Source organism: Pteronotus mesoamericanus, unplaced genomic scaffold (assembly GCF_021234165.1).
Source record: "Pteronotus mesoamericanus isolate MK-2021 breed Mesoamerican mustached bat unplaced genomic scaffold, CSHL_Meso_final scaffold_705, whole genome shotgun sequence".
NCBI classification, from domain to species: domain Eukaryota; kingdom Metazoa; phylum Chordata; class Mammalia; order Chiroptera; family Mormoopidae; genus Pteronotus; species Pteronotus mesoamericanus.
Window position 1 is genome coordinate 6,532,980 of NW_026555326.1, and position 11,445 is coordinate 6,544,424.

An 11,445-nucleotide genomic window follows, 5' to 3' on the forward strand; every position below is an offset into this window, starting at 1 on the left:
AAACTCAGATCTCGGGGGATGATCTATTTAGCAATGAACCCCCGATATACGTTAGCCTAAGCTCAGTGTGTACCCTTTGGCGTGCATTATGCCCTTAAAAGGCTCCAGGGAACTCGGGTTATCTGCAAAACCTCACTTCCGCCCAGAGAACGGGGCGTGGCTTCTCCTGGAAGTCCACAGAGAGGCAAGTGCGCATGCGCAGAGCCCGGGCCTGGCTGATGCAACCTCCCGTGCGCAAGCCAGGTCTACGGAGGGTAAGGAAGCCGACATGGACCCTGTCAAGGCCAATCAGCCGCCGCCCGGAAGAGCTCCGAAGGGCCCGCCCGCCGGGCTTTGAGAGCGATGTTCAGTGGCGCGGAGCTGGTGGCGTAGTGGCCGTCGTCCTAATTCCCCATCCGGTTGCCTTCGGGTGGCCGGCCTCAGCGCTGGCCCTGTGGCCATTTTGAACTGAGTTCGTCCCCACGCCTGTCGCCTGCCTGACCACCCAGCCCTTCCGGGGGCGCGCAGTCTGTTTTTTAACGGGGCTTTTTAACGGTCTGTTACTGGTGGAAAGTCACGGTGTTGCCCCGAGAGGCCTCTTCTGTATGGTGGAGAGGCCTCAGGCAGATTAGGACGCTTCCTTCCCGCCGGGATGGGTGTCGACGCTGCCGCCACATTCTGTGCCTGCCTTTCCGGAGTGTGGTTTGCTGACCAAGGCCGAAACCGTTGCCTTCTGTGGCTCTTCTGCTGGCCTGGGGCCCTCCTTGGGGCGCCGATTCCTCCACTAGGTGAGGCCGGGGCTGTGTAGGCCTCTCTGGATACCCTGCGAGGTCCAGCCTCCTAGTCTGCGCACCTCGCCATACGTTGCCAAGAGCAGGGGCAATGGAGTCGGGAGCGGACCTGCCGCGGGGACGGCCGGCGACCCGGGCGGGCCCTCTGTTCCGGCTGCCCTTCTTCTTTCGGTCCCCGCCACCTGGTACTGGCAGGCTCCCCACATCTCCTGCCGCAGAGCACCCCAGGGACCACAAACCAGTTTGCTCTACCCGGCCTGAGGCTCGGACCAGCTACTGGATGAAGCTGCTTTCCCAGCTCGTCGCGCCGCTCCCCGGCCTTCTTCAGAAACTGCTGATTTGGAGCCAGCTTTTGGGTGGCATGATTCCGACCAGATGGCTAGATTTCGCTGGAGGCTACAGCGCCCTGAGAGCCCTGAGGGCCCGGGAGGAACCAGCCGCCCCCGCTACGCAGAAACCTCGGAGTTTGCAGAAACCTCGGAGTTTGCTGCGGCTGGACCCCTCGGCCGACTCAGCTACCAGTCTTCTGGACTGGGTAGAGGAGGGTATTCCCTGGCAGTGCGCGTCCTCCGATCTAGAATTGGAACTGAAAGCAAAGGGAAGAGCCTTGGATTCTGCGGTCCACACTTTACTCTTTGAGCAGCAGCTGTGTGGAGTCGATATGCTGTCGAGTAGCCTTTACTCCAGGCTGTTCTTTGACCGCGAACTTAGCCTTTCCTCCTCCTGGCCTCGAAACATTCAGCACTTAAGCAGTTTCAGCGCTGTCTCCTATTTGCTGAACCCGTCTTATCTGGACTGCCTTCCTCGGGCAGAGCTTAGCTATCAGAAGTGCACCGGAGGTGGTGAGCTAGTTGATTTCCAGACAATAAACCCAGAAAGCAGCTGTCTGCCTGAGGACCATTCTCAACCCCAGCCATTGAATGCAGAGATCACTAGCTCCTCCTGGCAGGGATGTCCACCTCATTCTAGAGAAGGCGTGCCAGAAATTCACCATATTCGCACGAAACGGCTGGAATTCCTTCACCAGACCACCAAGGGTCAAGCGTTACCCACCCCCGACCAAGATCATGGTTACCACAGCCTGGAGGAGGAACACAGCCTTCTCCGCATGGATCCGAAGCCCTGCAGAGGTAATCCGACACAGTCTGTTCCTCCTGCTGAAGCCATTCCCGGAACTACCCAGGAAGCCACAGAAGAAAAAACAGAATTGACTAAAGAGGCCTCCCTTGCTTTGGAAATACAGGGCCCTTCAGGAAGCTGTCCATCTTGTGAGGTACCTGTGGAAAGAGAGCCTGGGGAGGACCAAATAAGTGTAGTTGACTGCTCAGACCTAGAAAATGATCTTCCCATTTCTGCCAGACCAGCGTGTAGTAACAAACTGATAGATTACATTTTAGGAGGTGCATCTAGTGACCTCGAAACAAGTTCTGGTTCTGGAGGTGAGGATTGGGATGAGGAAGCTGAGGATGATGGTTTTGATAGTGATAGCTCACTCTCAGAATCAGACCTGGAACAAGACTCTGAAGGACTTCACCTTTGGAACTCTTTCTACAGTGTAGATCCTTATAATCCCCAAAACTTTACAGCAGCGATTCAGACTGCTGCCAGAATTGTTCCTGGAGACCCTTCTGACTCAGAGAAGGATTTGTCTGACAGGTCTCATCTAGAGAATTCTTTCCAGACTGGAAGACTTCCTGAGTCTCCTGATCATAATTTTCGGGAGGAAGATGACTGGGAATCTAGTGCAGATGAAGCAGAGAGTCTCAAACTGTGGAACTCGTTCTGTAATTCAGATGACCCCTACAACCTTTTAAATTTTAAGGCTCCTTTTCAAACATCAGGGAAAAATTGGAAAGGCTGTCATGACTCAGAGAGACCACCTGAGCCCACTGTGGCCATGTCTGAGTGTCACACCTTACTTTCCTGTAAGGTGCAGCTGTTAGGGAGCCGAGACAGTGAATTTCCTGACGTGGTACAGGGTGGGGTTTTATCTGGAGAAAGACACATGCATATCAAGAGGAAAAAGGTTTGTTTCTTTTTGTATATTTTTTTTGTTTCTTTTAATTTGCTTGATAATTTGTACAGACTGTATTGATAATGGTTAAATATAGTGGCATGACTTCTGGAGGCATAACAGTACATGTGTTGGAAGAAGACCTCTAAGCTTCTTAAGTCCAGATCCTTGGATTGGGAAGTGACCCTCTTTTTCCCCAAGTAGAGTGTTGTCCTTGTCCAAATAGAATGTCAATGTATACATGTTAGCAGGAAAGTGCCATTTTTGTTTGAGATGGCAACTCTGAGCTATATGCCTACAAGCTTCAACTTTTCACTCTTAAGGAACAGAAAGATTAAATTGTGTGTATACATGATTTAATTTTTCTGGAGATTGGGAAGGTTCTAGTACAGCCATGGAGTTTTAAAATGTTAAATGTGGTGTCATAATAAGTGTCCTCACTCTTGACCACTCGAACCCAGAGGGATAATGGCATCAAGAAGCAAGTCAGATTTATTTGTTTTTTGCCATGATAAGAAACAATTTGAGTATTAGAAACTGTGTGACAGGTACATGGTTTTGATTGCTGGTCAGAAACAATACAGGAAATAGTATATTGCCTCTTCTTTAAGAATGCAGTACTAGTTATCATTAGCCAACTACAGGTTAATAATCATATAAAACAATGATGGTCAACTTAACTGATTTAGGTAGTTGCTTCCTATTGCCAGGCTAGTCTGAAAACTTTATGAGTATTTTACCATTCAACACATTGTTAGGTTAACTTTATTTTGGCAGTCTTTTGAGTTGCTTTTTGATTTCTCTATTGTTTATTCAGCTAAAGTTATTAATTGGAAAGAAATTCTCCCTAAACACATGGGATATCTCTAATGATAGAGAAAACGTTTCTTTAGTTCCCTGTACCTTTATCTGGACAGAGAAAGGAGTGAATGAATTATTATTGACCTCAGGTTCTGCAATATCAGGGAGTTTCCAGTGGACAGAACTCTTAGCCATTGGTTCCAAATGCCTGATTTAATGCTTTAAAACTAAACTATTGCTGGGGTAGAAAATAGCTTTAAATGTGGTAATCTTATATCTGACCTGTAGATGCAAAATAAGTCATGTTAAAGATTAAGTTTTAGTTTACACTTCAGTAAATGCCTTTTTTTTTTTTAAATTTTAAAGTGGCCATGGACACAAGAGCTTACATAATGGGTAGCTAAGAAATTGTCTGGAAATGGAATGAACACTTGACCCTTGGAGTCCTGTGTTCCCTCCTCTGAGTGGTTTAGGGCCAAGAGATTTGGTCATACAGCCACACCTGGGACACGACTTGGCCTCTCATGGCCTTGAATCACTCATGCATCTGAGGGAATAATATCATATGAGTTACTGCATAATTCAAATGAGATGAGTAAATAAAACTTAATAATCCATTGCCTTACCTTTAAATGGTAGCTCTTATTGTTCACGGACATCAGGTCAGTTGCATGTCTCATTTTAGCCTATTCATTGAGTAAAAATGGGATGAGTCGAGTAGGTTTGAGACTATTGACTGAACTAGAAGCAACATTTATAAAAGATTGTGTCTAAAACATGGTTAAATTATTTGACAGCCTTTGGCCATTGTTTAGGTACATAGGAATAGTCAGTACTGTCTAATTCTTAGAATGAAGCTCTCAAATCTGGGTTTAAAATGCATAACATAGTATAGATTGTGGAGCCAGATTCAGGGTTTGAATCCTGATCATACCATATAAAAACTGTGATGTGAACAGGTCATTTAACTTCTCTATGTCACTTTCCTTATCTGTACAATGGAGATGATGGTAGTACCCCATAGGGTTGATATGAGGATTAAATGGGATAAAAATTGTAGAGTGCTTTGAAAAAAGCCTGGGATATGGTAAACACTATGTAAATGTTATTTATTTTAGTGACAGTAAATGAGTGACACTAGAACGCAATACCTAGTAAAGGTTTACATACCTACTAATTGTCCTCAGGGGCATTTATTGGCCTGATGTAAAGGGAATGAAAGTGGTAGGCCACAGTGGGATTAGCTGATGTAACTATTCTACATTCTTTAAAAGCAAAGTACCTATTTGCTCTTGGAGTTTGCTATTTTACAAAGAAACTTCTGTATTAGAAATTAAGTAGTAAGTAACAGGGACTGTCACTCATTACATGTGATTATGTATATGATAATATTCACTGTCATGAATACATATATGATGATAGCATATTGAGGAATACGAGGATTTTTATCTTAACTACAAAGTCTCTTATAGTAACATAGTCTTAAAAATGTTAATTTTACTGCACTTTGTTTATAAAGTAAATTCCTCTTCTGTATTCTCATTACAAAAGTAATAATATAAGAAAGATATTGCCCTGACTGGTGTGGCTCAGTGGGTTGTGCATTGTCCTACAAACTGGAAAGATGGAAAAGTTCCTCGTTTGATTTCCTGGTTAAGGGCACATACCTAGGTTGCAGGCCAGGTCCCTGGTTGGGGGCGTGCAAGAGGCAACTAACTGATCACTGTTTCTCTCCTAATAAAAGCATTGCCTTCTAGGTATATAGTTCTGAAATCTTTGTTTGGAAATATTTGTTATGTTGGAAGAAGAGTATTACAGAATTGTATTTCACTAAGGATTTTTAAAAAATAAGGATTAATAACATTAGGAAAATCACAGTTCTCCGTCTGTATTCATTTTATTAACATCAAAAACCAAAAGTGGGGAGGATAGATGACAAGATGCCCACTGTTTTTAATTCAGACGCCATCTAGTCAGTCAGAGCTCGTTCTTTTTTTAACTTCTTTTTTTATGGTTGGGACCAAATAATCCCTGTGAGATATTTGATATTCTAAAGAATTAGTAGCAAAAAGGGTTAATTACCTCAGTGATGATTTTAAGATCTTAGAGAGTGATTAGTCTTTGTCTTCCTAGGTAACATTCCTTGAAGAAGTTACTGAGTATTATATAAGTGGTGACGAGGATCGAAAAGGACCATGGGAGGAATTTGCTCGGGACGGATGCAGGTTCCAGAAACGAATTCAAGAAACAGAAGACGCTATTGGATATTGCTTGACATTTGAGCACAGAGAAAGAATGTTTCGTAAACTCCAGAAGACATACTTCAAAGGACTTGATGTTTTGCAGCCATGTTCAGATCATTTGATAGCCTCTGACCCCAGCATACACTAACTACTTGAGAGGTTTCTTTTAAAACAAAAATTGGCAGCTGTCCTTTGACATTAATTTTTAAAGAGGGTGTGTGACTTGGATCCAGCAACCTTGTTTAATATTGTTTTGTAACATATCCCACTCAGAAATGTCCAGGGTTGAAACCAAGCCCTGATAATGAAGGATGAGATAGTGTGGTTTCTAATCCTCCCCTCTTATTTAGTCAAATGTGTTTTCTGATGTTGTTTGCTTATTGAGGTGAAGAGGGAAACTTTTAAGGTGTAATTTTGCACTTTCAAAACTTATTTTCTTGGGAAACGATGTAGGATTCAAAGTCCAACTTCCATTTTAATTTAAATTATGGGTACCTGTTTAAAAACTTTGGGCTTCCCCCCCCCCCCCAGCATTCTGAAATTAATGGGCGCTTATGTTTTCTCTGTATGTTTTTATTTCAGTGATTTGGCCCTTCTACCTTAAAGCTCAGACAATAATCTTATATATGCTGCCAACTTAAGGTATATCATGTTGTATCACTTTTACTTTTCTTCTAAGAATAACTTGGGCTGAAAAATAATGTGGTGGGTTTTTATTTTTAGGTTAAGTTCTACCTACGATATTTCCAAGGATTGCCACAAAACCAATGTGTGTGGTACTCTGTTACTTTGGCAAAGCTGTATCTTTTTGCCAGATTTTAACATCTAATGTATTTAATTTCTGTACAGACTTTTTTGGAGAGGATTCTGTATATGTTTGTAGTTTCCAGGTAACTGTTTTTTTGTATCTTTTAACAGATGGAAATTGTAAAAGATACCAGAAAGAAGTAACTACATCATAGGCTTTTTTTTTTTTTTTAAACTAAGAGCCTAGAATTTTCCTAGGAAGAAGATAGGGGATATCAGAGCAATTTGGTTTCGTCATATATGTTCTCAGCAGAAAACCAGTGTTACAAACTCCAGCCACAGCACTGTCACTTTTCAAACCTGTCTAGGTGATACTGTAAACTTGGAAAAAGTCAGTTCTGAATTTTCCATTTTGAAATGTAAAATAGAGACTTCAGTCAGTATCCAAGTTTATTGTGTTCTATTTCAATAAAGAGAGAAGGAATAATGAGAGAAGCAAGGCCTATACTTTCAGGAAAGGATAGAACTATAGATTTAACAACTATTAAAGTCTTTAATATCTAGCCCAAAGTTTGCTTTCAAATCCAAGTTTTTGCAGTGACTGATTGTGCCTGGCTTATTTAGGTAGCTCTACATGGTGTGCATCTGTTAGGTTGAGGGAGTTATCCAACTCCTTTAGTGATCTACTTTTAGTCTACATGCCTCCTGTCACAGGTAATGGAAAACGTGAGTGGAATAGTTGACTTCTTAATTTTTAACTTGTTTCAGTGTGGGGGCGAGTTTTCATCAGAAGTGCTTGCAGAGTTACTACCTCAGTTAATAATCTACCTGGTCATTATTTCTCTCTGGTTTGCTCTAAGAACTGTCTTTAGTGTCTAAATGTATATACACACACATACGTAAACACAATGAGAGTGCGACAACATAAAAGTTAGTCACGTTTTCTTCAGAGCCCTTAGTCAAGATGTTTTGTGCTCCTCCACTTTAGGTAATCAGAGAGAATGCATAACACTATGAAGCAGGCTGGTTCCAGGCACCAGCTGTGTCAGGTGGGAAGAAGGCGTTATTTGCCTTGAAAAAAGCTCTTTGAAAATCCATAGGCGTTCTTTTAAAACCAGAATGAGGTATACTATTTTATGTCAGAAATTCAGGTTGTATTTTGTGTTTCTGAAATCTAGCACCTCTGCCTATTTAAGGATATCTTGACATTAACCGGATTGTGGGAAACTTTCCTTGGGGTTCCAACCCCAACCTCACCCTCATGGCCGCTGAGCAGTAGCTTGGTTAGCAGTTCTCCCAGCACTGCCCTCCTTTGCAAGAAGTGGTCAGAGGGTGATGAGAGAGACAGAAGGGACCATTTTTAGGATGGATTGAAGGAGAAGAACAATTTTTGCTAGTTTCATCCCAATCCTAGTTGTTAGAACCAAGTTTAACCTCCACCCTCTTAAAAAGGAAACCCTTGGAAATTTTAACCAAACATTGTATACACATTTAAACATTCAGAGTCTTGCAATGGTGCTTTAAGTGTCAAAGCGTATGAAAGGCTTTGTACAGACAGGTAAAATTTCTCTTTTTGAGTGTTGAAATCTAATAATAGCACCTCTTCATCTTTAACTTGAAATCAAAACTCAGATTTTATTTTTTTATAATTTAAGGGAGGTGCATTTAGGGGACTGGAAGACTTCTAAATTGGCTTCTACAGATCCAGTGAGTAAAATGTAACAAGTTTGTTGGGATTTTACAATAAAACTATTTGTATATAACAACTAATCTGTAAATTGTAATAAATATATTTGCAATTATTAAATATGTGATATTTTTGTTCATCTTAATATTTTATATTTCATAGTACTTTACATTGGTTTTGGAATTGCTGAGCAGGATTTTCAGGTTTAAATCAGGTATTTTTCCAGAAGCTTGGACGGGATGGACACCTCTGTGGTTTGAAATGACTGTGACATGGACAGCGCACCTCAGCTCACTGAAGGGCAGGGATGGTAATGGGGTAAATATTATAAGTGGAGACCATGGTTTAGTAATTAATAGGAGAATTTGGTTCCTTGAGTATGAAAGACCCCACTTAAGAGACGGGATTAGAATCTAAAATTGATTCCAACCATCTACATCTGCTGCAAAGAAAACAATAAAAGTAATTACAGAAGCAGTAAAATTCATATGCTGGTGTTACCATAGTGTTTCTCCTAAGTAACAGGGAAATCTCTATTTTCTGATTATTAGTGATAACCATGGTTTTATAAATCATGATCTCCCATGTATAATTTTTACCCTGAAACAGACATTTGGATTATAGCAAGCCTGTTAATAGACTAAGGCATATGGATCTTCCTAGCTAATGAAGAAAATTATTAAAGGTATACTTCTGAACTGGAAGGAAAGAAACAGCATTCAGTTGCAGATAATTAGTGCTTAGCACAAACTGAATTGGCACCCCCAGGTTATACTTCCGTTACCATCTTGGGGTTAATTTAAGCAGTTTTGGCTGTCCTCCCAGGGAGACATGAAAATAGCTATATTCACATCAAACCAGATTTATTGCTATGAGTATCCTGATACATAAATTGTGCTTTGTGCTTTTTCTACTTTAACAGAAAGTTTAAAGCGAATATTCAAGTGTTGACCCAAACAGTTTTGATAGTTGCACATAGAATTTGGTGGTCTCGCTTAGAGACTTCCTTGGGATCTTCTATGTACCTTTTGAAAATACTGGAAATACTTGATTTTTTCTCATAAAAAGTATCACTTATAAAAGTACATAATATAGAGATATATAAAGGTATTCTTGGTACGGGCTAAAAATAAGAACGCTGCCCAGGGTGCCATTTTGAGGTGAGAGACTTAATTTCTTTTTATGTATATAAAGAGCTTTTTGATATTTCTTCATTTAACTGATGATGAAATAAATCTCAGATGTTTGGAATTTTCCTACATCAGAAATTACCCTTGTTTACTTACAGACTTAGTTGAATGCTCTGTGATCAATACAAAACAGCCTTTTTCTCCTTGGGTTTACTCCAGCAAGACTAAATTTACGTGGGTCAGTTATGACTTTAAAATGCAGAAGCAGCGTGATACCAAGATTTATAACAATAGGTGTAATAAATAGGATAACTAGATTTCTTTTAACCGTGTTCACTTTGAGGATATATCAAGTAAGCTTTCAATGAAACTGTTTTAGTGACAGGTTTGAAGAGGGAATTTAAGGAGAAATTTTATGCATGGACTGCGCGTGGAGGTGTGGGGATGTGTTACTATATAACATCTGAGTTACATCAGTGTTTTACCAGTGGCAGACTCCTTCATCTCAGCAGGGATGGAAAGTGGGTGGCTGGACCATGATGAGGGTACCTTAGAGATCTAATGAGAACGTACGGTCTAGAAAGTTGAACTATAAGGGAAGAAGTTTTGGAGCTATTTTTCAGATTTTGTTCTTTTAATCTTTTATTTTACCCTTCCTTTCATCTCAGTATTGTCCGTTCCCTACAGTTTCGTCCTGCCTTTGCAGTATTTTTTTTCACGACTCTTATAGATCCTTACCTCAAAGAAGGATGAGGACCTTCATAATATAAGAACAGCACAATTGCTAAGGTGTGTGTTCCTTACAGATACTCGATCAAGAAGAAAGGACCTCATAGAGTTCTTAAATCTCTTCAGAGTTTATCGCACATATCCGGACCAGAACATTATGTTAATGTATACCCTTTGAGACTGGAATAACTTTCAGAAATATTCCAAAGGTGTTCAGGGTCCAGGTAAAGCCGGATTATGCTGCTTTCAGTTAAGCTTGTTTTTCTTTGTGTGTTTGTGTGTGTGTGTGTGTGTGTGTGTTTTTAAAATTACAGTTGACATTCAATATTATATTAGTTTCATGTGGATACCATAGTGGTTACACATTTATGTAACTTAAGAAGCGATCATCCAGGTAAGTCTAGTAGCTACCTGGCTCCTTACAGAATTATCACAATATCATTGACTGTATTCCCTATGCTGTACTTTACATTCCCGTGACTATTTTGTAATTACTAATTTGTACTTCTTGGTCCCTTCAGCTTTTTCTTCCTTTTTAATTTATTTTACTGTTGTTCAAGTACAGTTGTCTCCATTTTCCTACAACCACTTTCCCTTGCCCCTCCTGCCCTCAATCCTTCTCCACTTTGGCTTTGTCCATGGATCCCTTATACATGTTCCTTGATTTGACCCTTCCCCTTTTCCTCCATTACCCGCCCCACCCCGCCCCGCCTTCTCTCCTCTGGTTACTGTCAGTTTTTTTGTTTCAGTGTTGCTGGTTATATTTTGCTTGCTTGCTTGTTTTGTTGATTAGGTTCCACTTACAGGTGAGATCATATGATATTTGTCTTTCACTGCCTGGCTTATTTCACTTAGCATAGTGAACCTAATTCCGCGGTTCACTAACACCATGGATGGAACTAGTTTCTCCAGTTCCATCCATGCTGTTGCAAAGGGTAGTAGCTCTTTCTTTATTTCTGCTGCATAGTATTCCATCATGTAAATGTACCATAGTTGTTTTTTTTAATCTCATTTACTGTTGGGTGCTTAGGTTGCTTCCAATACTTGACTGTTGTAAATTGTGCTGCTATCAAAATTGGGGTGCATGGGGTCTTTTGAATGGGCATTTCGGGATTCTTAGGGTATAATCCCAGCAGTGGAATTGCTGGGTCAAAAAGCAGTTCCATTCTTAGCTTTTTTTAGGAAATTCCAAACTTTTCCACAGTGGCTGCACCAGTCTGCATCCCCACCAACAATGTACTAGGGTTCCCTTTTCTCCACAACTTCACCAGCATTTGTTTGTTAATTTGTTTATGATGACCATTCTGACTGGTGTGAAGTGGTA

General features: G+C 41.0%; 1 protein-coding gene across 2 annotated transcripts; it reads left to right on the forward strand.

The window, feature by feature from the left end:
- Positions 1-332: 332 nt before the first annotated feature.
- Positions 333-6,804, forward strand: PPP1R15B (protein phosphatase 1 regulatory subunit 15B). Of its 2 annotated transcripts, none has more exons than XM_054563395.1 (2): positions 333-2,796; positions 5,719-6,804. In XM_054563395.1, the coding sequence occupies exons 1-2, from the start codon at positions 862-864 to the stop codon at positions 5,974-5,976; spliced, it is 2,193 nt and encodes a 730-aa protein (XP_054419370.1). In that variant the 5' UTR covers positions 333-861; the 3' UTR covers positions 5,977-6,804. The 2 variants fall into 2 exon arrangements, with proteins under 2 accessions (XP_054419370.1, XP_054419371.1); XM_054563396.1 differs by having other exon boundaries at positions 333-2,043.
- The last annotated feature ends 4,641 nt before the right edge of the window (positions 6,805-11,445 follow it).